Source organism: Cervus elaphus, chromosome 7, assembly GCF_910594005.1.
Source record: "Cervus elaphus chromosome 7, mCerEla1.1, whole genome shotgun sequence".
NCBI classification, from domain to species: Eukaryota; Metazoa; Chordata; class Mammalia; order Artiodactyla; family Cervidae; genus Cervus; species Cervus elaphus.
This window is the reverse complement of record NC_057821.1, coordinates 24,903,179-24,930,919: the sequence shown is the minus strand read 5'-3', so window position 1 is coordinate 24,930,919 and position 27,741 is coordinate 24,903,179. Positions and strand designations below refer to the sequence as shown.

The 27,741-nt window shown below is 43.2% G+C and overlaps 1 protein-coding gene across 7 annotated transcripts in view; it reads left to right on the top strand.

The window, feature by feature from the left end:
• The first annotated feature begins 234 nt into the window (after positions 1-234).
• PKHD1 (PKHD1 ciliary IPT domain containing fibrocystin/polyductin) overlaps positions 235-27,741 on the top strand; it is a 431,302-nt gene continuing 403,795 nt past the window's right edge. For 6 of the 7 annotated variants that reach the window (XM_043907713.1, XM_043907712.1, XM_043907710.1 and 3 more), the window contains exons 1-13: positions 235-413; positions 4,212-4,339; positions 7,675-7,752; positions 8,384-8,528; positions 12,652-12,760; positions 16,291-16,348; positions 19,996-20,074; positions 22,051-22,125; positions 23,150-23,214; positions 23,723-23,762; positions 24,637-24,707; positions 26,181-26,282; positions 27,318-27,413. In XM_043907713.1, the coding sequence (XP_043763648.1) occupies positions 4,288-4,339; positions 7,675-7,752; positions 8,384-8,528; positions 12,652-12,760; positions 16,291-16,348; positions 19,996-20,074; positions 22,051-22,125; positions 23,150-23,214; positions 23,723-23,762; positions 24,637-24,707; positions 26,181-26,282; positions 27,318-27,413 (970 nt within the window). In that variant the 5' untranslated portion in view covers positions 235-413; positions 4,212-4,287. The remainder of the gene's footprint in view (positions 414-4,211; positions 4,340-7,674; positions 7,753-8,383; positions 8,529-12,651; positions 12,761-16,290; positions 16,349-19,995; positions 20,075-22,050; positions 22,126-23,149; positions 23,215-23,722; positions 23,763-24,636; positions 24,708-26,180; positions 26,283-27,317; positions 27,414-27,741) is intronic. The other variant, XM_043907708.1, reaches the window with a different exon arrangement.

The window sequence follows — 27,741 nt, the reverse complement described above, 5'->3', positions numbered from 1 at the left end:
TTTCAATCATTGAATACCTGTCTGTCTCATTGGGTGAACTTTCATCTAAACATCTTGTCTAGGGTACATGTAAGTGGAAAAAAATGTAAGACTTTCTTTGGTGGTTAATAAAAGATCATGGGGAAAAAGCCTCAGTAGCATGTGTTAATCATTAAACTTGCCCCATGGTCAGCTCTGAATTTTTTCTTTAGCACAGGTTTGGCTGGGACAGGAACGAGTTAGGTGAGTTACAGTCCGACGCAAGTAAGTTACCTGTGCCGCTGCAGGTGGGCTCTAACCAGGTAACACGGCCACTGGTTTCTAAGGGGAACAAGGTCATTCTGAAAGGAACAAGGTCATTCTGAAAGCAACAAGGTCATTCTGAAAGGAAAGAACTCCTCCCTTGAGTCCAAAGGAGAGAGAAACAAGAAAAGGTACTGTTGGGTTCAGAAATGTCTCTGCTGTGTGTTTTCTAGGCATTGCCTTTTTGCTCATATGTTAAACAAAGGAAGGCTGGGGGATACATGTAGCAACCTTGCGGGTCTGTCTTTCAAAGTCCCAAAAGGAAGGGGGCTGGGAAGGGGAGAGAGAGGAGGAGGAAGAATGAGGGCAGAGTGGGAAGAGAGAGACAGCGAGGAGAGAACTGACCTGATGCACACAGCTCTCCTCTGGTTGAAAATATTCTGGTGAAAGTATTTAAATGGAGGCTGAGTTTGTTCTTAGGAAGAATTAGTGGATAACCATATTAAGAGAAAATACATTTGTTATTGGTTTGATTGCTCTGTTTTAGAGGGAAGATGTAAGTCTGAACATGGAGGATTTTTAACAATTAATTTTTATTGGCGTATAGTTAATTTACAATGTTGTATTAGTTTCTACTGCTCAGCAAAAGGAATTAGCCGTCCAGGGACATGTACCCGCTCCCTTTTGGACTTCCATCCGATCCAGGTCTCCACAGTGCTTTGACTAGAGTTTCCTGTGCTTTATAGTGTGTTTGCATTAGTTACCTGTTTTATACATAGTATTTATTGATAGTGTATATGTGTCAATTCCAATCACCCATTTCCTCCCACCTGCCCCCTCCCAACCCAGGGTTTTAAGAAAACCAATATGTGACTATTTACTTCTGATGTTCTAAATTTGGGAGCAGGCACCAAAATAAAATGTTAAAATCCCAGTCAGATTGAAAATCGACTCTCTTGTGCCCAAAATATTCTGTTAGGTGTGACATTTCTGTTGGGTGTGACAAGTAAATCAAATCTGATGCTTTTGGACTATAAGTAACTCCTGGGTACTTTTCTCTAGGCAGTAGATGTATTTCTGAAAATTAAATGTTTGAAAAATGAATCCTATTCCAAATAGGTGTAAAACATAGAGAATTTTACAAGTTAAAGAAACACCTGCTTAATCTACTTGAAAACTTTAGAACTCCTCTTGTAAATGAGAGTAGTTTCTGTCCACGGCCATACCACCCTGAACGCGCCCGATCTCGTCTGATCTCAGAAGCTAAGCAGGGTTGGGCCTGGTTAGTACTTGGATGGGAGAGTAGCTTCTGCCGCTACCCCAACTGCTGGGTACTTGAGGGCAGATACAGAGATAATTTATCTCTGTTTTCCCAGCTCCAGCAGTACAGAATCTGCCTCTAATACAAGAGACGTGGCAGGAACTGCGGGCTCGATCCCTGGGTTGGGAAGATCCCATGGAGAAGGAAATGGCAACCCACTCCAGAATTCTTGCCTGGGAAATCCCATGGACAGAGGAGCCTGGAGGGTTACAGTCCATGGGGTTGCAAAAGAGTTGGACACGACTCAGTCACTAAACAACAGCAGAAAGCATCGTGCCCAGCATATATTAGGCATACTATAAATGTTTGTGGAGTGGAATTAACTACAGGTGATTATCCATTGCACTATCTTAATTTGGACATACCTATAAGATACGTTTATTCTTAGGCTTTTTGTAGATACTCTTTTTCTGGGCATTTATTTATTTATTTATTTTGTAATGGTGAAACTATTTTTTTGGCTTCACTGTTTTCTTAACCCCCCCCCCCCCCCAATATCAATGAAAGGGGTCTGTTACATTGAGGATATAATGTTAACATGTGGAGCCTTGCTTCACCTGTTACAAGGTCAAGAGGGGTGGATGCTGGAGGAGGTCATGGACAGGGCGTGACCACTAGTCCACCGGCAAGCAGGCCTCCTCCCACCCCACCCCGTGTACTTGAAATGTACGTTTTGCCCAAAGGTTCCACAACAGGAGCTGTTTTCAAACATGAAGTTTTGAGAGAGCCATGTGGCATTGAGATCATTGGGATTGAACACGTGACTGAACTCTGTTCAAGCCTCTGTATAAACTTTTAAGATTGTGATGGGTGGAAATCTATTCATCTTGCTAACACCCAAGACAAGCCTTGTATGTAAGTTTTCCTGCCTATGAAACCCAGCACCTGCCAATCTGGAGTGTCTGTCTGTACCTGCCCTCAAGTACCCAGCAGTTGGGGTAGCGGCAGAAGCTACTCTCCCATCCAAGTACTAACCAGGCCCAACCCTGCTTAGCTTCTGAGATCAGACGAGATCGGGCGCGTTCAGGGTGGTATGGCCGTGGACAGAAACTACTCTCATTTACAAGAGGAGTTCTAAAGTTTTCAAGTAGATTAAGCAGGTGTTTCTTTAACTTGTAAAATTCTCTATATTTTACACCTATTTGGAATAGGATTCATTTTTCAAACATTTAATTTTCAGAAATACATCTACTGCCTAGAGAAAAGTACCCAGACCTTCTAAGGTCTCTCCTTGCCCTCTGTATTTGGAGACCAGTTGATTTTTTCCTTAAACCTTTATTTATTTGGCTGCACTGTGTCTTGGTTGAAGCATGTGGGATTTAGTTCCCTGACTTGGGCCCCCTACATTGCGAGTGTGGAGTTTTAGCCACTGGACCACCAGGGAAGTCCAGGGCCCAGTTAATTTATGAATCTATGTGGGTGACAGATTCCGTGGAGAGGCAGCTCCTGAGATGGGTCCTGAAGGAGGCCAGGAGTTTGTTAGGGCACAAGAAAGCTGGGGGACTCTAGAAAGGGACCAGCAGGATCCGAGGCAGAGGCTGCCGTGTGGGGAGCTTGCTGGGTGCAGTGAAAGGGGAAGTTGGAACGGTGAGGGGCAGGTCTTGGTGAAACTGCAGAGTCAGGGCTTTCTGTGGGAAGCAGAGAGCCTTTGAAAGGAAAACTGACCTTTGTGATTGTCTTCTTTGTACCAGGCCCTGTGTTAATTTCTTTGGGTATATATCACCTCAGTTATTCTTAATAAAAATCCTCCCAAGTGTTCTTATCCTCTGTTTGATGTGATACAGTTTTTGCTTTGAATTGAAAGCATTAAACAGGACAATGCCACAGTGAAGGCTGCGTTTAAGGAAGATGATCCAGGCATTGTGGATTGAAGTAGAGGGACCTGGGGTCCTGGGGTCCAGTTTGGAGGGTCCAGCTTTTTCTTCCAGTTTCTCCCTCCCTGTTTCCTCTGCTGTGAGGGTAAGATGCTGCTGCTGCTGCGTCGCTTCTGTTGTGTCCGACTCTGTGTGACCCTACGGACTGTAGCCTGACAAAATCCTCTGTCCATGGGATTCTCCAGGCAAGAATACTAGAGTGGGTTGCCATGCCCTCCTCCAGGGGAGCTTCCCCACCCCAGGATCGAACCCTGGTCTCCTTCATTGCAGGCAGATTCTTTATGGCTGAGCCACCAGGGTAAGATAATGTCTTCCAAATTTCCATTAGCATCAGTTTTTCAACCTGTTACCATGTTTAACATTCATTTTGTTAAGCTCTTTTTTTGCGTGTTGATTGCTTCCTGGAGGACAGACTTCCAGAAAACAAAACAAAACAACCCCTCCCCCCCGCCACCAATCACCATTAGCTAGTATTTTGACTCTGGAATTTACTTACTTTTAAAATGTAAGTGTTTGTTTAAGAATGAATTAATGCAAGAGGTTACTATTACTTACCTAGCTTAAGTATGCATAAAATAAGTGAATGAGACAAGGAGAGGGGGTAGAATAGTGATGATTTTATGTAAGATTCTTAGATTGTCCTTTTCTTGCAAGTTGGGATGATGGTGGGTCTCTCAGAAGATTCTAGGGTCCTGTTGGTATAATCTCCTTAATTTTCCAAGTTTTTAACACAGCAAAGCGATTGTATGTAAGTAAAAATGATAGTCATTGTTTTCAGTTTGTTTTTTATAAAGCTATGCTGCTCCAATCAAAATTGAAGATGTGTTTAATGTCTGAGCAATTTTGAAAGGATCGATTTCAGCGGAAAAGATGACTGGCTGGCTGATCTCTCTGACAAGTATCAAAATACTACTTTTGGCAGGTGAGTGAATGTGTTTTGAAGAGATTTTAGGGAATCCACAACAGGTTACCTTGAGAACTAGTTTATTGGTACTTAAATATTATTGGGAAAGATTGAAGGCAGGAGGAGAAGGGGACAACAGAGGATGAGATGGTTGGATGGCATCACTGACTCAATGGACATGAGTTTGAGCAAGCTCCGGGAGTTGGTGATGGACCTGGAAGCCTGGCGTGCTGCAGTCCATGGGGTCGCAAAGAGCCGGACATGACTGAGCAACTGAACTCAACTGAACTCAACTGAAATATCATTGGGGATGACATACTAGTGTCTGCTCTAAGTCTGAATTTTCTCTGCTTAATATTTTTTTTTCTGTTTAGTAGTTGAGGTTGTACATTAAACAGTTATAAATATATACTTTAATTTTTAACAGCCAGTGGAAGTGTTATAGCCACGCTTTCCGGGAAACAAACTCACTCAGAAGGACAATGCAGATAGTGGGGTGCAGTTTATTACACCGACGGGCCCAAGGCAGAGTCTCCTCTTAGCCAAGGGCCCCGACCAGCATTTGTGAAAATCTTTTATACCCCATGTGTACATGTCCAAACCCACCAGCCCAAATCCCTTGAGGCTTACAAAGGAAGGGTAAATACAATCACAATAACCCCATCATTCACGTGTTATGTGTTCAAACAGTTAATAATCAATAAGCCTGTGGTTACATTCCGATAGATACTGTCCGGAGGCAGGGGTGATTAGTGTCTGTTTTCTCTTAGGCAATGAGTAACCTGGATAGGATCTTCAAGATTCCCCTGCCCAGATGGGGTCTTATCCTTCCATTGTCATTCCCGCAGGCGCTAAGCCCAGAGTTCAGAATTCACTGGAGAGGCGGCCTAGCACGATCAGCATGGACAGGCCTGAGATGGAGTCCAGGCCCTATGAGTTCCTTCTTCAGAAGTTGCTGTTACAGTCTAGAGCTTTTAATAATAACTTATAATCTTCTTTTTATACTTCCTTTTTGAGCTATACGATGCAGTTCTTTTTAGATTTTATTACTTTATCTTCCCAAAGGAAGGCTTAGCCTGTCTTAGCAACGAATGGCCAACTAAAATTTTCTTTTCTGAAACTGTGTCTCTACTTTTCTCAGCGAATTCAGTTATCCTCTGTATCTTCTTGGGGGCTTTGCAGGTGGCGCCAGAGGTAAAAAATATGCCTGCCAATGCAGGAGATGCAGGAGACACAGGTTCAATCCCTGGGTCAGGAAGATAACCTAGAAAAGGAAATGGCAACCCATTCCAGTATTCTTGCCTGGAAAGTCCCATGGACAGAACAGCCTGGGCTGCAGTCCATGGGTCGCAAAGAGTCGGACATGGCCGAAGCACCTGAGTGCACACACATCTAATACAGCTTTGAGAGCTAGTGTGAGCTGGTCTGGCCAGAGTGCCACCAATGATTGTGTTCTTGTGAATGTGCCTTTACTGTTAGTGCAAGTTCACGTTCCCAACGTAGAGTGAGGCCAAACAAACTGAAACGTCGGAGTTTGGAGCAGAGAAATGTTTATTGCAGGGCTGTGCAAGGAGAAGGATAGCTCATCTCCTGGTGGGGGTGGGAAAGAAAACAAACCTGAGTTCTCTGAAGGGTTTCAGCAAAGCCATTATAAAAGCCAGATGAGAGTCGGGGGTCAAGGGGGGAGGTGGGGGGGGGGTCATCGGGTCAGCTGTGCACAATTCTGACTGATGGTGGTGAGGAAACAGGATGCTGTCACAGAGGTTAACATTATCAGTCCTCAGGCTCCTGAAGGCCTGGGGCTCTGTGCTCAGGCTCATCAAGTAGTTAAACATCTTCCATTTGGTGGGGGATTTTCATATTTGCAGAGCAGCTTAGGAGATGCTAATCAAATACTGTTACCCCGATGCCTCAGAGAGGAGGGAAAGCAGAGGCTATGGGGAAAAGCCTGTCGGCCTCCCCACCTCCTGGGAAGGCCCCATGGGGTCCTACTCAGTTACATCATCACTCTGGGCACTGTGCCACCCACATATAAGTACATGGAAGCCCTGGGCTTGCCAGAGTTGGCGTGGCTTTGATGATCCTTTAACTTTTCTGATACAGAAACTGCAAAGTGTTTCGTAGGCCTCACTGAGGAGCTGACTGATTTTTGCTGGCTTTACCTCGGACAAGGAATGTCCATCCAGGAGCACCCTCAAAAGATGACGCATTGATAACGTCATTCTCAGCCTACAGTCTGTATGGGAGAACCCAGTTTAGCCTAGTGTGCAAGTCTATAGTGTTGCTTTTTTTTTTTTAATTCCATCAACTGATTCATGCTTCACTGCTTCTCTGAGCAGGCAAAGCAAAAATTTAGAGGATTCTGTATCTATTTGGGGAGTCATTCTGATCATGTATTCAAAAGACGATGGTGCGCTGAGTAGGAGGATTAAAATAGAGACAGCTTCTAAAAGTTTCTGGGAAGTGGAAATATTAGAAATGACCCAGAGGGATGGGATGGGGAGGGAGGTGGGAGGGGGGTTCAGGATAGGGAACACATATAAATCCATGGCTGATTAATGTCAATGTATGGCAAAACCCACTACAATATTGTAAAGTAATTAGCCTCCAACTAATAAAAATAATTGGGGGGAAAAAAAGAAAAAAAAAGAAGTATTTATCACTGTACTGAAGTGGATGCTGTATGAACCCATGTAATAGTCATGAGAATAAATATGCACCAGTTAAGAAGTGGAAAAAAAAAGAAATAAGTGGTAACTGTAAAATATGGCCTGATGAATAAAGAATTCGCCTGCAATTCAGGAGACGCAGGAAACACAGGTTTGATGCCTGGGTCAGGAAGATCCCCTAGAGGAGGGCATGGCAACCCACTCTAGTATTCTTCCTTGGGTAGAGTAACCTGATGGGTTACAGTCCCTGGGGTCACAAAGAGTCGGACATGACTGAGCTACTGAGCACACACACGCACATAAAATATGACCACCTGATTAAAGAGGGAAGACATCTTTCGGTTTCCATTAGGAACCAAATGTATCCTTGAGGCTTCTTCCAGAGGAAGTGGAAATTCAGGATAGTCCTGGTGAACATTGGGTTTTTGGATGTCTAGGATCAGTCAGAACTTTTTCTAAAATGGGAGTTTTGAAGGTGTGATTCTCCAGACTGAAAGCACAGTGGCACTTTGTCAGAAATGCAAATGCTTGGGCTTTACGCAGATTACTGAAGCAGAAACTCTGGGGGTGGGGCTGTTGTTCTAGGCTGTATCAAGCCCTGTTGGTGATTCTCAGGAATGCTAAAAGGAAGCTGGGGGATTGAATTTGCACACTGAAGCCAGTGTTTCTCCTTTTCACTTACAGTGCCTTGTCTGAATATCCACATTGAACCTGAAGAAGGTAGCCTCGCAGGGGGGACGTGGATCACAGTCATTTTTGATGGTAGGTTTTGGTCTTGCTGAATTCAAGTTTCTTATTTACTGATCTAAAGAATCCTAAAGGATGTGAGTCTTTGGTTTTCATCTTGTCTAAGGACAGATGTAAAAGAAGTCCTGAAGGGGGATGGACCTACTGAACACCCTCTCTGTTACTATTAATAGATGCCCACTTGCTAATGTCACATCACACCATTCCGTGTTTGGGTCCATTTCCTTATTCGGAGCTGTGGAGTGGACTCAAGGAACCCTGATGAGATGGTCCACATGTAGCAGAGAACTTGGCAATGCGACTCCAGGACCTTGGTTATCTTCCTTGTTGATAATCCCACATGCGGGAGTTTCTAAAGCATGGTTCAGTGTCTCCATCTTTCTCCACAATAAAGAGTAACTTTTAGGGTTGGAGAATTCTTTCCTGGATCTAGATGGATGGACCTGAAAAGAGAATTTTTAAAAAAGTAAAGTCTTAATTGAGAACACTCATTCATATGGCATTCCGAATGTCTTTGGAAATAAGGAGCCTTTGAATTTTAGGTAAACTCAGTGCCTCCCACTGCCCCCATGTGGCATGTTTTTGTATTGCCCAGTGTGGGTTACAGCTCTGTTCAGCCTGAGACTCCCCTGTGCCTTGCGTTCAGGTTTGGAGCTGGATCTCCTTCAGCCTGCCAACGGCTCTCAGCTGGAGATCCACCTGGTGAATGTGGCTCTGCCCACGCTGCCCAGCATCCCCTGTGACGTCTCTCCTGTCTTCCTGGATGTTCCAGCCGTGATGTGCAGGACCAGGTACCCAGGACTGAGAAGGCCAGATGGGATGAGTACTTTCTTCATCTCTGTAGCTTTTGGTGGTGAATTAGAGCAACTCGTGCAGTGATTGCATTTACCAATATAGTTCCCTATCAGGGCTTTAGGGCTTAATGAGGATGAGATGTGGGAAAGGATGAGACTATGGGAAAGATTTTTGAGAATTTTATAATATTTATAAGGAGGAGGTGGATTATGTTTCCAGTTGTTGATTTTTTTGGTAAGGTTTCTCTTGCTATTCAAATTTTAGTAAATGAGGCCATTTTATCATCTTCTTCCCTGGTGGCTCAGATGGTAAAGAATCTGCTTGCCGTGCGGGAGACCAGTGTTCAATCCGAGTCAGGAAGATCTCCTGGAGAAGGGAATGGCAACCCACTCCAGTATTCTTGCCTGGAAAATTCCATGACCAGAGGAGCCTGGCAGGCTACAGTCTATGGGGTCGCAAAGGGTCAGACAGGACTGAGCAACTATCGCTTTTGGAATAGGCGTAATTGTAATGACTGTACATTAACTAGAAAGGAAATTCACTTTAGTCTTCAGTTTCTTTTCTGAGTTCGATGTGATGTTTATAGGATTCCAGATTTTCTATTGTCCTACTTAAGTTTTCGTTGGCCACCAAAATTTACCCTAATTCATTCTTTCTTTAATATCTTAGACATGCTGCCTGAAAGTGGATCATTGGTTAAGAGAAAAGGAAATTATGATTTCCTTTTGTTTTCTGTTCCCTCTTTCAGGAAAGCTCCCCCTCTTCCATCTCTGCCTATTGAACCAGCCATACTGCAAATACTCCCTTGCCCCTGAACCGCCAACTGTGTATCACCTTTCCCCTCCTTCACAGGGGGACAAGTAGGAATTGAAATCCAGGCTTTGAGGAAGGAGCATGTTCTAGGAATTTATCCACATGATGTGTGTGTTTGTGTGTGTGTTACACACTTTTTTGCGCAATTCATCTTCCTTGAGGGAGGACCTTTTTGTAATTCACACAAAGGCACAGTATGCACAGTCTTAGTGGCCCTGTTTCCTCAGCTTTTCGTTTCTCCTGACACTATGGCAGCTGCTCACTTTTAGATTCATCCTCATGGAATTAAGTGCTTTGAAGACAGAGGATGTGATTAACTCATCCTTGTAGTCCTTATGATGCTGAGCACAATATTTTGCTAGTAGAAGATGCTCAATAGATATTTCTTAAACTGAAGTTCCTTATAGCATTACTACAGGGAGAGATGATTTACACAGGTTATATAATATTTTGAGGGATAGAATTCTTGCAAGAACTTGCTATGAAATAAGTCAATGCTCTAACAATTTGTATGTTCTATCTCCTCAACCCCAACATACTAGTAACTTTAAGATGCACCATTGACTTATCACCATTTTAGAAGAAAAGAAATACAACCCTCTTAAATGTACTCATTTTTTGGAAGATGAATATCAAGTTAAATTAGCACTCCAGTGTGGGAAAATAATCAATGAAATACTGTCATTATCATAAAAGGACATGTCTGAGTTTGCAAAATTTGGCACTGGAGCATCTAAATCAGCACTGCCCAACCAAAATATAATGCAAGCCACAAAGAAAACTTAACATTTTCTAGTAGTCACTTAAAAAATTCAAAAGAAAGAGGTGAAGTTAATTTTAATGATACATGTTATTTAGCTCAACCTATCCGAAATACTGTCATTTTGCATGTAGTCAATATATAAATTATTAATGAGCTACTTTATACCCTTCTTTGCATACAAAGTCTTCAAAACCCAGTGTGTATTTTACCTTAATAGACTATCTTAATTGGTACTAGCCACAATTCTTCTTTTTTTAATAAATAATTTATTTATTTATTTAGGGCTGCACTGGTCTTTCTGGCTGTGTGCAGGCTTTCTCTAGTTTTGGGGAGCAGGGGCTCCCCTCTAGCTGCAGTGCATAGGCTTCTCATCGCGGTGGCTTCTCTTGTTGCAGAGCACAGGCGCTAGGGTGTGCAGGGTCAACTGTGGCAGAGACTCAGTTGCTTGGCAGCATGGGGAATCTTCCTGGAGCAGGGCTTGAACCCCTGTCCCCTGCATTGGCAGCCGGATTCTTAGCCTCTGACCCACCTGGGAAGTCTGGGACTAGCCACTATTCAGTAATCACATACGGCTAATGGCTAGCACATTGGACAGTGAAGATTTAAATATTTAGGGTAACGCTAAAGATTTTAGGAGAAGTTTTGGAGGGGAGACACTTCTAAAATCTAACTCCGTATTCATCATATTCTCCTCTCACAAAAATCAGACTGAATGGCAGCCTTGAAAAGGCAAAGAAATCACTGTGATCTTCATGAAAAGAGGAGAGAAGGTCTAGGACTCTCTGGGGGATAAGGGGAGTGTTTATGGGCTGCCGGAATAAGTGTTAAGTCAAGAGTTTTTGGCAACATGTAAAATCAATGCCTTTTATCAGAAAGAGCCTAGGACTCAGGTCTTACTTTGCCCTTCACACTGGTGTTTACATACCCAGGTCCCTTAATCCATTAATTGTTGTTGTTTAGTTGCCAAGTCGTGTCTGATTCTTTGTGACCCCATGGACTGTAGCCTGCCAGACTCTTCTGTCCATGGGATTTCCCAGGCAAGAATACTGGAGTGGGTTGCCATTTCCTCCTCCAGGACACCTTCCCCAACCCAGGGATCAAACCTGAATCTCCTACAGTGGCAGGAGGATTCTTTACCACTGAGTCACTTGGGAATCCCCTCTACATGGAACTCATTATTTTTTAAATAGAAACTAGAGTAGATTATCTGTCAAATTCCCTTCCAGCTCTTTACAGGACAGAATTTTTAAAATTTCAGGTACTTTCAATAAAAGATCCATAACTTCTTTTGCTGAAGGATCCAATCTTTAAAGTCTAGTGAATGTATGGGTAGAGGAGGTAAGAAGTGAAATACAGGAATCCTGGGTTAGCTCTGCTTCACAGGTGCAGAGGGCTTCCCAGATAGCTCAGCTAGTAAAGAATCTGCCTGCAATGCAGGAGACCCTGGTTCGATTCCTGGGTTGAGAAGTTTCCCTGGAAAACGGACAGGCTACCCACTCCAGTATTCTTGATCTTCCCTGGTGGCTCAGATGGTAAAGAATCTGCCTGCAATGCGGGAGACCTGGGTTTGGTCCCTGGGTTGGGAAGATCCCCTGGAGGAGGGCACAGCAACTCACTCCCCTATTCTTGCCTGGAGAATTCCATGGACAGAGGAGCCTGGTGGGCTGCCGTCCATGGGGTCCCGAAGCGTCAGACATGACTGAGTGATTAAACACACACACACACACACACACACACACACACACACAGGTGCAGGAAGGAAGTTTGAAGTAGTGAAGTTGGACTGGCAACTTTGGCAATTCGTTTTTTAAAAAAATAATTTTATGCATTATTTATTTTTAATTAAAATATAATTGCTTTACCACGGTGTGCTGGTTTTTGCTGTACAACAGTGTGAATCAGCTATAAGTATGCACATATCCCCTGCATCTTGAGCCTCCCTCCCATCCCCTTATCCCACCCCTCCAGGTCATCACGGAGCACCGAGGTGAGCTCCCTGTACTACACAGCAGCTTCCCACTAGCTATCTATTTTACATACGGTAGTGTCTAGATATTGTAGAAGGAAACGGCAACCCACTCCAGTGTTCTTGCCTGGAGAATCCCAGGGATGGGGGAGCCTGGTGTGCTGCCGTCTATGGGATCACATGGAGTCGGACACGACTGAAGTGACTTAGCAGCAGCAGCAGTGTGTAGATGTCAATTCATCTCTCAATTCATCCCACCCTCTCTCCTTCCCCACCATGTCCACAAGTCCGTTCTCTACATCCGTGTCTCTATTCCTGTCCTGTGAATAGGTTCGTCAGTTCTATTTTTTCTAGGTTCCATGTATATGCGTTCATATATGATGTTTGTTTTTCTTTTTTCTGACTTACTTTACTTTGTATGAAGCCCTTTTATTCATGTACATCACTACAAATGACTCAGCTTCGTTCCTCTTTATGGCTGAGTGATATTCCATTGTATCTGTGTACATCTTTCTCCATTCATCCGTCGATGGCAGTTCATGGATGATTCATACGGATTTCCACTTTCTGCCCTCAGATCTCTGCCGTCTGGAGCACAGGAGGGTGTTTACTCCCTGGAAGTGCAGGCTGGCGGACAGGTGGTAGGCAGTCCACATCCAGGACCACAAGACAGCTGCACTTTCAAGGTGGGTTCCAAGGATGGAAGAAAGTGTGTTAGCCTGATCTGAGGATGTGCTTACGCTGTAGACAAGCAAGTTACACCTCAGCTAGGAGTCTGTCTGCTTTGCCAGGATGAGAGGACAGGTAGATGATAGTTACGGGGTTTCTGAGACTATCTTAAGAAAGTAAGTATAGAGCATGTGAATGTCAGGATCTTGCTAAGTGCTTTATACTCATTAACTGAATACAACAATTTTATGGGGTAGCTTTTTATTATCCTGCTTTTACAGATGAGAAACCTGGGAGTCAGGGAGATTAAATAATTTGGCCGTGTCATCCAGTTCATAAATTGCAGAGCCAGGATTTGAATCTACATCTAAATCCTCATTTAAATGGAAGCCCATAGAGGAGTCTCAAAGATTACCATTGGGCATCAGTGCTTCATCTTACAGAAATCATCTGGAGTGTCAGCGTGGTGAAGGGACTCGGGGACCCAAGTTGTACCTTCCTCTCTGCTTCACGGTTGATTTCTGCTTCTCCGTCCAATCCTCAACCGAAAGGGCATTTGCTGCTGGAATTCTCCTTCAAGCTCAGAGACAGCCAAAAGCAATCAAGGCGGGGTGGGGTGGGTGTGGTTGGGGGAGTGAGAGAGAGTTTTATGAGCCAATGCCTGGGCTTATTTTAGAGCTTCCATATGCATTAATTTTATGTTGGGGCTTAATGTTGTTTAGTCTACTGTCCATTTCAGATTGGTTTTATTAATACACTAAAATAATCTCTGAAAGCATAGATTCTAGACTTTCCATAATGGGCAGTGGTTCAGCAGGGCCCCTTGCCACGGTTGTACTTCCCACAAGGAGCCTCCATTTAGAAGGGTGCCTAAGAACACAGTTTAGTTATTAATGAATGCTCCTTTACAACAAGTCTTCGCTTTCCAAATTCATCTCTCATATGATCTGCATTTTAATATAGGCAATTCATCTTTAGAATTTGCCATCAATTCACATTTAGCAACTTGTTTCTCCCTGCAAAGGAATCTTGTTTTCCAGAATTTTGCTTCTGCACATATGGGGCAGAAAGAAAAAAAAAATTATTCTTTTTTTTATTAAGACTCGCACCACCACCTCTACCCTATCTCAATGAATAAAACAGAAGAGAGATGGCCGGGCATGGTCCTTAATCACCATGCTGTTTTTGGTTTTGATGGCCTTTCACCCCAGATAATAGTTTTCCTACTGATTAAAAGATTGGGAAGGAGAGAGAGGGGAAAGAAAAGACACACTTCCTAAAATCGCACATTAAAGAAAGCAAGTCCTTCAGTGGTTCCCCGAACTCAGTAAGTTGATGAAAAATCACCAGGGGATGCAGTTAATGAGAGGCATTCTGAGCTGAATGTCTGCCTTTGTTTAGGGACTGGGACTGGGGGAACTGTGTGTATTAAAAATTAATTCCACCTCGCCAGTCCACTCTAAAGAGCCTGCTGCAGGCACTGACAAGTTAGAACAGCTCACAGAAGGTTTATCAAGCAGCTGGTGGTTTGGCTTTGTCACTCTCATCCTCTGCTTTTCAGCTCCCCATCTTGCTGCTGCCGACCCCACTCGGGCTCAGGGATCAGCATGCGGAAAGCTGGATTTGGAAGCTCATTAATTTTTCACTCTGTCATGTCTCTAGCTTGGTGGGTGACCAGAGGCCTGTTTCTCTTAAAAAAGTACCGCTTTATGTCATGTCAGCTCACAGAGAAATCACAAGTGAAGCCCTTTCCGAGGTTTCCCTCTGAGCCTGCTCCACCACCCTGAGGACCTGGGAGGGGTGATCAAGGAGTCTCTTTCTCTCCCCTGCTCTTCTGGAGGAAGGCACACAGCTGAAGGGCAGACCTTGTATTTTAAGCTGGAAATTGACGGGTGTGTTTTCTTGTGTGGTTTGGACTTGGTTGTTTCATCTGCCTCTGTTTCTAACATCTGGGAGATGGGGCGGCAATCACTGCTCTGTCTCACGAAGCTCCCATGATGAAGTCCCGGTGGGCACGACAGTGGTCTGAAAGGTGTCCTGGTGGGAGGTGGAGGTCTGGGTGCAGGAGGAGACTGGGAGAGGGTGAGTGTATGTTTGGCAAGTGTGTGTGGAGCTGTGTTAATCTTTATCCTTTGGTGCCATCAGAGACAGCTCCCAGCCTGTGAAGTCACAGCATTCTTATTTTGACCCCCGGACTGTACATATTTCCTGTGCACTCTTTTCTAACCTTTTCTGTTAGGAAGGGAGGAAACTAACCTTGATGACAGACTGCACAGCTGTGTGAATCAATACGTAAGGCCCGCACTTGCCCAGACACTATCAATGTCTGTTGATTCACGATGTCTGATGAAGGCTGGTGATTAATACCGGAGTTACTCTTTAGTGACCTTCTCCCTGGGAAGGTGGACTCCTAGGGTGCTGGAAGCTGACCAAGCAAAACAATTTGCTGTCTTGGCAAATGGGAGGTACAGTAGGTTTGGGGAGGGAAAGTGGTCTAGGTGTCTATAAGAGATGGGGGTGAGGGTAGCAGGATGTGGAGACTGGGTTTCCTCTTGGGTGAATTATTAGCACATGGCTCAAACCTTGGCCAGGGCTGTCCATCCTTATGAGTCTTCGTTTCTTCCCACCGGCCCTGACTGTGAAATGCTGTAACTGGGCTAACCCAGAGGATGATAGGGGATATGGAATTCCTGGAATTGTCTCCTTTTCTCTCTGCTTCTGGGCAGTGGGTCAGTCATCTCAGATGGGGCCTGTACATGCATTCACAAAAATGTAAATGTCTTCTTATACCAGGCTGTGCCCAGGGATACAACCAATGACTTAGCCATTGCCCCTGCCTCTCTGGAACTTACATTTAGCAGATGATGTGCTTCAGGGGGTGACTTGAATGCCACGACCAGGCTTCCCCTGCCTCTCCCATCAATGCTGGTTTCCTCTTCAGAGAATAATGTTGCTTTTCATTCGTTGAATCATGTTTCCCTCCCAAAAGGCACATTCCATTTTCCCGAATAAATCTCCTTCGCATATCTCTCAAACTTTTAATTTTTCGTGGCTTGCTAGTCCCTACCGAGGTGCTGGCTGATAATAATTTAAGTTGCAATCCTTTCAATTTAAATAATCAAATTATTGTCCAGAAGAGTTAAAAAAACAAAACACTTCAAGACCCCAAGATATCAAGTTGCAATAATAGAATTAAAAGGTTGGTATTTTAAAGCATGGCTTGCCTACCTTGCCTTTGGTAAAACATGCTCCTGGTATGACCGGTGGGCAGGTAGAAACAGACTTGCTCAGGTGTGAGTGATAATGGTGCAGGGGAGACTCATGACCTTGTCAGATTCCCTTGACCTCATCTATGGAAGAACTATGATAACATCTATCGTGTCTGCTTCACAGAAATATCATGAAGATGCAAAGAAGTAGAAGTGATTTGAGGAAATACAGTGACTTGTTTCCTGAGATGAATGATCTGTGAGGAATGACATGCTGATTGTGTATGTTTTTGTGCTATTCTAATGAAATGCTTACCATGATAACATTTTCTAAACAGTTTTCCAGGGCACAGACACCAATTGTTTACCAAGTTAATCCACCCAGTGGAGTTCCAGGTAAGAAATCTGTTAAGAAAGGCATAAATAAGAATCTCTTTACCAAAGCTACTGCAAACTCCTCGACACTGGTAGATGGTCTCTATACACAGGAAAATCTTACCACTTCTCTGATGTTGTTTTGAAGGTGAGTGTCAACCTCTGGTTTACTTTAAACCTGGTTTGGTTTCACCTTTGGGCACTTTTGCTCTATTACTTCACTGATAATCAAAGGAATCCTTACGTGAAATGAAAAAGAGACCAGCAAAATCAAACCAGGTGTTGCTGGAGAATGGAGAAAATAGATATCATCATCACTCTTAAGTTTATAATCATCCACATACTAGCAAACCTTTATTGACCCTTGCTGGGAGCCAGGATCTGTTTTAAGCTTTTGGTTTATGTTATCTCATTAGATCCCCAAAACACCTAGTGCTATAAGAACTATTATTAGTTCCATTATGGAGATAAGAAAATGAGGTACCATAAAGTTAAGTAATTTGTTTAAAGGCATGCCCCTAATGAGTGGTCAAGCTGAGGACTGGACCCAGACAGAATCTAGAGTGGGCCCATGTACCTTACATTGTATTTTGTGTTGAGCTGAGTTGGGGGCCACTTGGAAGGCCATTAACTCTGGTCCTAATCCTGGGAGTTTGTTTATGAGTTAGAGAGCACACTGATATGCAGAGACCAAGAGGATAGACAAGAAAAGAGAGAAAGCTGGTGGGGTTGAGGCTGGACGTAAAAGAAAGGGTTGCAACTAAGACCTGCCAAGCATACTTTAAAACTAAGTAGTAAACAGAGCTAGAATTACATACAATTTGCAGTCTGATTCTTGACAAATTCCTGTATCTATTTTAGGTTTTACATTTGTTCAGGGATTCCAGATGGTATAAGTATGGGGATACAAGTTGTTCAATTTTTACATGTGATTGGGTCTCAGTGCATGAACTGATTTAGTTTCGAATGGCTCAAGAATGTCAAAATGAATATCTGAGTCACTGAAAAGTGTCTGTACTTTTTGGTGCGTGTGTGTGTATAGACACAGATGATGTATATATTTTTAAAATTATATCCTGAAGAATATGAATTTGGCATTATTAGTGCACATTATTCACAGATCTGTTCCTTTCTATTCATCTCAATAATCAAGACATGATCATGTTTTGTTAAAAAGAGATGTGACCTGTGAAAGTCACATGCCATCATTTTGCTCCCCCTGCTCTGGGGTTAGAAAACTCCTGTTTGGACGATAGAAGCCTTGTTAGGATGAGAGATGAGGAGGGAGCCTGTTTGAGAGGTGTGACACAGGGCATCAGCTGGCACTCAGATTCATCAGGGCCATCTCTGCCACCCAGTTTGAGTTCTTCACACTGTCTTCTCCACCTTCAGGAGAACTGGTTGGAGTGGTCCCTCTGGGCAGGATCCACACGGCTGCATCTTCGAAATCACTTTCCAGACGATTACTCTCATTTCCTTTGGGAAGCCTGCCCAGAGTAGCAGCCGCAGAGATGGGGGAGGTGGCGGGGATAGCAGAGATATGTTGTGAGCAGTTGATTTCCTATATGTGGTTAACAGTCCTCCACTGTGACGTGGAATCCACCCCCTACCTCCCCCAGCACATGGTCTGGCTTAGCCATTTGTCAGCTGCTGTTGGGCTTCTTTGTTTAGAAACAAAACAAAAACTCACGGGAATTCCCAGTTTCTATAACCTGCTATTCGTTTTAAAAATTGTGCGCATCAGTTGTAGAAATCATACCAGCCAAACCCAGGAAACTGATCATTTAGCCCTAATGAAATGAAGGTGAGTTATTTTGCTAGACGGCAACAGTAGTAGGGACCTTCGGACTCTATGTGCTGCGCTGTGATTAGTTGCTCAGTCACGTCCAATTCTTTGCGACTCCATGGACTGGAGCCCACTGGGCGCCCCACAGGGCCCCTCTGTCCATGGTGATTCTCCAGGCAAGAATGCTGAAGTGGGTTGCCATGCCCTCCTCCAGGGGGTCTTCCCAACCCAAGGACTGAACCCAGGTCTCCTGCATCACAGGCAGATTCTTTACCGTCTGAGTCACCAGAGAAACTCAAGAATACTGGAGTGGGTAACTTATCCCTTCTCCGGGGGATCTTCCCGACCCAGAAATTGAACCAGGGTCTCCTGCATTGCAGGCGGATTCTTTACCAGCTGAGCTACCAGGGAAGCCCTTGGCGTCCGCCAATTCCATGACCTTTGTCTAAGTCAACTAACTTCCCACTCATTCTACTCATTCTCCGGTCAAGTGCCTGCGGTACTTCCTGGAAGTTTCCCATTGTTTTAGGACTAGTCATCCAATGACTGCAGATAAAATCACTTTCTATTAATAAAACATATGCACAGAATGTCAGGAAGCATTACTTCTTGGTCATGTTCTTTTTTGGCCTTAAGTGTAGCCATGAAGAAATTCAAAGTCCTCTGAAGTCAGTGGCCTCATGAGCCCTATGGGTGCCCTTTTCTCTTCTAATTTTGAGGTTTTGTCTAGTTAACCAGCCCCTCTTATCTCTTAGCATTGTGATACTGGAAGATGACAGCCTCAATGGTTAAATTCTATCTTTATCTGGAAGGCATACTCTTGCAGGTTGTGGGATTGTGTGGTGAACTTGAACTGCATTGCCCTGCTATGCTGTGTTTGCTTCAAACCTTGCTTCATGCATTTCCACAGATCTGAATCTAGGTGTTTTTCAACTCTGGAGGAAGTCAGCTCACGTAGCATCTGGTATGGGCCCCAGAAGGCTTCTGAGAAGGGGCTGCTCTAGATTTCTTTCCCAGGTCCTCTGAGCAGAGAAGTTGGGGGTGGTGCTGAGAGTGCCCTTGATGAAAAGAGTTGTTGATACTTGCACCCCTATTCCTACAAACTCAAAAGAGGCGAGTGTCAGGGGAAAACTTGCTACCCAATGGGAATCTCTGCAAACTGCATAGAGGAGACCCAGCTGAGAAAGTCATCCATTCATCAGTGAGCAAGGCAGTGCCAACTGTCTGTGGTCCCCATTTTGCCTAGTGTTTGAACATGAGTATTTTTGTTGAATGAATAACATGTGCAGTGGCTCATTCTTTAAGCCAGGGCTCTGTTGCTCTTTCATGTCCTTCTTTCTGACTTCCTACCCGATTGGTTCATCCGTGACATTTATCTTTTGTACTCTGAGATACAGAAAAAAGCTTAGTATTTTTGAATATCCATCCAGATCGTGTGATATGAGCCTTCTCTTATCACATGCGTCCAGAGGAAAGTCACATGGAGCACTCTCAAAGAATATTATACTTAAATCCTGTGTAGGTGAGTGGTCTATACACAGCCAAGGGCAGGGAACAAGGCAGGATATTTCAGCAGGCCCCTCCCCCCCTTCCTTTATCCCTCCCTCCCGGGGACTGAGGAATCCCTGCTATTCCTTCTGCTCCATACCTACGTGATAAAGTCTGCAATGGCAATGATTGATTGTTTTTGCTTCTTTGATATCAATGACTGGGTCATACTTGGTGATCCTTTCCTGTTGTACAATTTATAAAACTGTGTTCGTATTCTGAGTCACGAACAACTTGGCCATTTTGAGTAGAGGTAACTGAAAAAGAAATACAGTTTATGTTATATATTTAGTGTGAGCTGAATAGGTTAATTAAAAAATTTTTTTTCAAACAGGAAAGCTAATACATGTGTATGGCTGGATTATCACCGGAAGGTTGGAAACCTTTGATTTTGATGCTGAGTACATTGATAGGTAAGTGTGAGCTTGTTTCTGCATTCGACCTGTTACTGTTATGCAGGTTTGCTCCCTGAGACTGGCTTCCTTGATAGCAATAAATTGTGAGCAGTTGGCACAGAAGTGCTATTTTCCTCTTTGCAGTTTATGGTCCCTGGTGAGCTGGGCTTCAGCAAACTTGGCTAATGTAATTGCAACTGGTCGATTAAGTCGGTCCATTTATTTACTGACAACTAGTCACTCTGGGCACAGTGTGAGTTGTACTGTAATTGCATCTGTGGATTTTCTTTCTTGATTCTTCCCCTTTTCCCTCTTGTTTCTCAGGCTGGAATAAATCCTTTATAAGCATGTGTGAACTTGACCACTGTAACATCCTTGTTTGTTATCCATCTGTGTATTTAGAAATTCTGTTAGTGTGATCAGAGGAAAATGTGGAAAATGTACTGAAAGCCATTGAATTATTTTTAAAATTTATTTTATTGAAGTCTAGTTGATTTACAATGTGTTGATTTCTACTGTACAGCAAAGTGATTCAGTTTTATGTGTGTATATATACATATGTATATATATATACACACATTCTTTTTCATATTATTTTCCATTATGGTTTATCACAGGACACTGAATATATTTCCTTATGCTATACAGTATGACCTTATTGTTTATCCATCCTATTAATATATGTAATAGTTTGCATCTGTTAATCCCAAACTCCCAATCCTGTCTTCCTCCTCTTCTCCTCCCCCTTGGCATCCACAAGTCTATTTTCTATGTCTGTGAGTCTTTCTGTTTTGAAGATAAGTTCATTTGTGTCATATTTTAGTTTCCACATATGAGTGATGTCATATGGTGTTTGTGCAAGCAATTGAGTTTTTAATATTTTTGGGGAATGATTAAGGCTTCTCTAGTAGCTTAGTGGTAAAGAATCTGCCTGCCAAGCAGGAGAAATGGGTTTGATCCCTGGGTCAGGAAGATCCCTTGGAGAAGGAAATGACAACCCACTCCAGTAGTCTTGTCTGGGTGATTTGATGGAGAGAGGACCATGGTGGGCTACGGTATATGGAGTTGCAAAGGGTTGGGTACATAGGATGCCTATGTGACTTTTTTCATTGGAGACTTTTAAAGTGGAAAGTGATACCAGTGAATCCTTCATGCCAGGGAAGGGGGAGAACAGAACGGCAAAGTATTGAAATTGAGATGTTCGTGGGAAGCTCTAAGCAACTGTGGTTACTCAGCATGAAGCAGTTATAGTGAGGATTTATAAGGTAGAAGGACCACAACCTCATGAGATGCTCTGCTGAGAGATGTCACATAGTATGTCTAATTTTTCCTCCACCCTTTGGATGGAATGGAGGGGATCCTCATGTTCTGCTACAAATCTTTGATTTTGAAGTTGACAACTTTCAGGATCTACATTTCTGGCATAAAATAATGGTCAGGGAATTCCCTGGCAGCCCAGTGGTTAGGACTTGACAGTTTTCACTCCTGTGGCCCCAGTTGGATCCCTAGTTAGGGAGCTAAGATACAGCAAGCTGTGCTGCGGCCAAATAATAATAATAATAATGGTCAACTTGTTTTGAATGGAAATTACTCTTCCCGTGGAGGCTTGAAGCCCCAAGTACATCCTTGATGACATGCCATACTCAGTACTTGGTCTGGGATACTGTTTAGGAGGAACAAAGGCATACACTCCTCAGTGGCTCTGTGTAGACCCTGTATAGTCAAGGGGGAGATGATGACGATTTTTCTGGAAAGGGGCAGTGCTCCCTCACTGGTGTGAAAGTGTGGGCCACAGACGAGTGTTATGCACCCTGCCCTAGGGTTGAGGGTCTGATTTAGCATCTCCTCAGGGGGCAGTCCCCAGCTACCTGCACTAATGCCCCATAAGTTAAGAGATGAATGTTCATAACAATGTTTCCTCTGAGTTTTTCCAGAAATGTTTGCGGAGAGCCCTCCCTCTTGACTTGTGTCTATTGTTTCCTTTTTGTATCCAGCCCACTGATTTTGGAAGCTCAGGGAGACAATTGGGTCACTCCTTGCTCTCTTGTGAACAGACAGACAGGATCCCGGTGAGTATCTTTCTTGCCAACATGTTATGTTTTCAGGTTCTCCCATGTGGGCATAATAGCACACACACAAACATCTATTTTTAATTTAAAGCACCCATCCCTGTTGACTGCCTTATCTTTAGACTTCCTAGAAGTGGCACAGTCATTGATTCACAATGCAACTTGAAGTGGGTTCAGAAAGCTTTCTTGAAAACGCAGGTAGCTAATAATAAGTGCTTACTGCATAAATACTTTCACACTGAAGGCAGCCAATAACCTTGTAAGTACATACAGCTCTTAGTCTCACTTTACAGATTTGGGAGCTGAGGCACAGAGAGGTTGAGTAATTGCCCAGAGTCTCACGAAGAGCAAGTGGCAGAGCTGGGATTTGAACCTGGGTCCACTCACTAGCCTCCGGAGTTCATCTCTTAACCACTGTACTACATCCAGAGTTCATTCTCTCACCGACTGTACTGTATCGACTAGCCCGGGGCGGGGGTGGGGGGGGGGACACTAAAGTTTCAATTGTTCGATTGTATATTTGTGACAAGGAAAATTTAGAAAATAAGAATCTATGTGCTTACTTTTCAGATAATCAACGTTTTTCTGTCTTTTTCAAATCACTCGGGACTGAGTGGATTAACCTTCTGTACCCAATGGCTTAGCTTTTTAGGACTAGTGTTTAGAAGAGGCAAATTGTATAATGTGGTTTCTTCCTGTTATCTTTCATTTGTTTGCTCAGAATTTTCCTGTTTCAGGTTCATACTTGCTAATAGACTTTTTTTTGGGGGGGGGGCGGTGATAATGATCTTGCTGTCCTTGTCATAAAACAGACTTTGGAAAGAAAGGACCCAAAGGAGGTGAGGAGTACGTTAAATTTTGTCTCTCACACTGTGTGTTTGACTGGTAGTGTATGTATTGATGATAACTCTAGTTAGAATTTTATTTTATTTTAGTTTATAACTTTCCCGGCTAAAGAACCAGAGCTTCTGAAATGAATTGCCAGGTAATTCTTATCTCTTACCTTTTCCTCTTCTTTCCCTAGATATCCTATTCAGGAAGACCATGGTCTTGGGACTCTGCAGTGTCGTGTGGAAGGCAACTACATTGGTCTGTTTGAGAAGTAACAGAATTTTAAAGTCTTATCCATCTTTGTCTCTGTGTCCGGAAAGAAACTATTTCAAGAATTGGTTCTCCTGAGGATGATAATAATAATTATCATTTGTTGAGAGTTCTCTGAGAGACGCTATAGGAAGCAGCTTAAATATAAACTAAATTAATCCTCACGCATGTACCTGTGAGGCTGGTGGGATTGTTCTTGCTTTATAAGCGAGAAAGTTGAAGCTAGTAACCAGTGGAGCAGGATTTATCATTCTTGGTCTAACTCCAAGCCAGTTAGAGCCTGCTCTATTGCTATTACATTTATCCTTTTATTGTTAGATGTTGCCATTGCTGATGGTGCGAGTCTGGAACATGTTTATTTCAAGCAGTGTTAGAGAAGTTAAGGTGTGGGTGGTACCTTGGTGATCGCTGGACTTCTTGGCTTTATGATAGCAATGTCCTGGCCCATGCAGTTCATGCAGGTTCCTGTATTAATGTTTGTTTCTGTCTGTTACAGGCTCCCAGAATGTTAGTTTCTCAGTATTTAACAAAGGAAAGTAAGTAACTGGGAGGAAGCAAATTTATTTTTATCTTACATTATCTACTCTCTTGTCTTGCTTAGTTTTCTTTAACCTTTTATAATGGAAAATTTCAAATGTATACAGAGTAGTGTAATAAAACTCCACATACCTACTTGATTCTTTTTTTTCACCTGAGTGAATATAATTGTGTCCTGTGCACTCATCTTGAAGTGATGTAAATGTTTCAATATGATAAAGATACAGGATTTGGGGAATTACTTCTTAAGTAATCTCATAATACTGGAATTTTAAAACAGTACAAAGTTCCATAAAGTGCTTTGTGTCATTCCAGGAAATGCCTTCTTCAAGATGGAAAGGGTCCAGATTTTATAGAACTCTGGAGAGAGAAATGTGGAGTCTGGATTTCTGCTTGCCTTACCTCATGTTCTGACACTATGTACTTTTCAGTGTTTCCTGAAAAGGGCATTGCCTAGCTGATATTAATTTCATTGTGAAGATAATAACACATGACCTACAGCTACTCAGCTCAACCAGGGAGATTTGCTCTCTGTGTCTCTGTCTCTTTTTTTAGAAAGGAATGAAACTAGCATTTATTGAATACCTCCCACGGGCCAATTCCACACCAAGCTCTTTCACATTCATTATTCCATTTAATGCTAATCACACTCTGTAAAGTAGGTATTATTATTCCCATGTAATTTTCTAGATCAGAAAACAAACTTTGCCGCATTGGTATTCTCTAGTCATCAAAAGGAGCCAATATCTAAACAGTTTTAAAGATCACTAAAAGTTAGTGATCTTCTTTCAAGCAGTCAATCTAAAAAATGAAATCCCAGGTGCAATTTTCACCCAAAACACAATTTTGTGTTTTTTTTTTTTTTTTTTGTAGGTCAGTGATACACAAGGATGCATGGCTGGTCAGTGCTAAGCAAGACCTTTTTCTGTACCAGACGTACTCAGGTACCATTTTCCTTCACTGTGTATTTTTCACCCCTTCCCTCACACTACCCTGGACCTTGGACTCTGTGCCTTCCTGCTGGCCATTTCTCTATGATCATTAACACCTGAAGCTTTTCCTGCAGTCATTGATGGCCCTTTGGTTTTGTGTGAGAATAGGTTGCTTGTTGAGTATTGGCTTTAGTTACTATATTAAATTTTTGAATATTAAATTTAATATTTATTTATTAATTATTAAAAATTAAATTTAAAGTAAAATTAAAATATTAAAAAAGGCTTGGTCATAGATTTTTATACAAAATCTAGGGATATAGACTGAGTAAAAGAAAGGGCAATCATCTTTATTGTACGTTCTAAAAGAAAAGAGATGGCACTAAAAAATCTAAAAGCACATTTTTGTAGTTACTTTAACATCTCACCTCTGAGTATTCATTCAAGGATTTATGATTTGCTGATACAGATGCTAAGTTTGTGTTGCTATCTGATGAGTATACAAGAAAAGCAAAATCTGAAAAGCTGGAAACTTGCATGAAATTGTGAACTCAGTCAGGAGTAGAAAGCTGACTACTGAAAATGAGTGCTAGGTTCTCAAGTTGAGTACAATCCCAAAACCACAGAAAAGTTGTGAGGCTGATTCAGATCCCAGAGGCAGCAGAATCTACCTTTGCCAAAAGTGCAAGAAATTTCCTAAGTCGAGGAGTCGATGCCATTCACTCTAGATGGCCCATCTCCGTCAAAGCTGAATTTTGACTCTTGCTTTTGTTTTGGAGTGGTAATCACTCATAATTAGCCTCTTTGTACCTTCAGTTAATCAGAGAACATGACTACTTGTTCCCTTTGAGGGGATGAAACTTAGAACTCTCAAAGTTTGATAATAGGAGGGGAAAAGATCAAAAAAAGTTAAATTCCTGGGGACTTGTGGCATATGACAGTGTAACTCATTCTTTTGATTAGAGCAAATCACAGACTCACATGTGTAGATTGAGACCTTGACCAATGCATGCAGAGTTGATGCCTCCATAAAGTATAATCTATTGTTCTGTGATGTATAAATAGGGCCCTTGAAATGAGGAGACAGATTTCCTAAGAAAGCCTCATGGTACGCAGGGATTTTTGCTGATAGCAAGAGCAACCATGGAGAAACTGCATGGGAAAAACTGCATTTCCCACTCTTTTCAAATACTGATCCTGTATAGTGGCTCAGACGGTAAAGAGTCTGCCTGCAGTGCAGGAGACACAAGAGATGTGGGTTCAATCCCTGGGTTGGGAAGATCCCCTGGAGAAGGACATGGCAACCCACTCCAGTATTCTTGCCTGGAAAATCCCATGGACAGAGGAACCTAGCGGGCTACAGTCCATGGAGTCACAAAGAGTCAGACAGGACTTAGTGACACAATAGCAGCAACATGATTATATTATTATTTGGGTCACATCCTGGATTATATTTGGAAGCTTACTTTTCTTTTCCTCTTGCAGAAATACTGTCTGTGTTTCCAGAAACTGGGAGCCTTGGGGGAAGAACAGACATCACAATTACAGGAGACTTCTTTGACAACCCTGCCCAGGTTACCATTGCAGGTAAGTTGAAATGACTGAGAACAGTTCATAGACTTGAACACTGTAGGATATTATATATCTATCTTTTTTGGCCTGGAGAGGGTTGAGGGGGAGCAATCTTTGCCTCTTCTGACTCCTCCTGGGACCCTGTTTCATGGTCTTTGTCCTATGTTTGGTTGAGACTGGGAAAAGGAGGGGATTTTGGCCCTGCAGCTCTGCAAACATGTAACAGAAATAGAATGTCCTGCTGCAGATACACTCACAAATCAGAGCAAGTCCCTTTGGTGTCCCCATCTGGGGAGGGAAGAGAAACAAGAACATAGCTCCTCTTCACAAAAGTATTTCTTTTAAGGGCTTCCCTGGCAGCTCAGATGGTAAAGAATCTGTCTGCATCGCAGAAGACCAGGGCTTAATCCCTGAGTTGGGAAGATCCCTTGGAGAAGGGAATGGCTACCCACTTCAGTATTCTTCCCTGAAGAATTCCATGGATAGAGGAGCCTGGTGGGCTACAGTCCATGGGGTCCGAAAGAGTGGGACACAACTGAATGACTAATATTTTCACTTTTTTTAACTTTTCGCTCCTTCTAAAAGGCAACCTCACTCCCTCCTTAGCCCTGTTTGTAGGAACAAGCAGGAGTGGGTGTGCATTTGCTACACAGATTCTTCTGGAATGCCCCCTTGGCAAATGCTTTTGTGGAACCTGCCTAGAACGCTTTGTTCTGCCTGATGGGATGCTCTTCTAGCTGGTGACACCAAGGATACTGGACGATGTCTTCATACTCTCCTGTCACAGTTCCTTTCCCTAGCTCCGTCATCTCCGGGGAATGGCATGGCTGGGCATTGCTTTCTTCCTGATTATTCATTTTAAGCGGCATGTTTTCCACTGCTCTGCATTCTCTCTTTCTTGCCTCCTCCCACAACTTTCTCTCTACTCTCCACTTCCGGCCTTTTGCCCTGCAACAGGAGCCTGTCTACTTTAGTGTGGTCCTCTGGCCACATCTGTATCTCCATTGATATTGCTACTGACATCTGTATCTAATTTAAATTTCCCCTCAGGCATTCCGTGTGATATTAGACATGTGTCTCCCAGGAGGATTGAGTGTACCACCAGGGCCCCGGGTAAAGGTGTAAGGCTCTCTGCTCCTCAGGCAGGTAAGGAAGTTGCCATGGTGACATTTTTTAACCACAAGGGGCCGGAAGTGGAAAGGAATGTGTTTGAATCTGGTCTCAGCTGTTTGATTGGCTGCTCAGTGAGCCGTGCATCATGGATCAGAGCTTTAGCTTCAGAGGTATTCTTAGCTTTACTCAGATGCTTGGCAACACTCGGCACTCCTAGCCCCAGGCAGATGAATGGCAAGTGGGGTTCAGTGGAAACCATGATCCAGGAAGTGTAACTGCCATCAAGATGTTGCCATAGTGATTGGCAGAAAAGCCTGAGCTGCCTCCTCCATCCTCTGGGTCAGTTGCACTCTGGCTCACT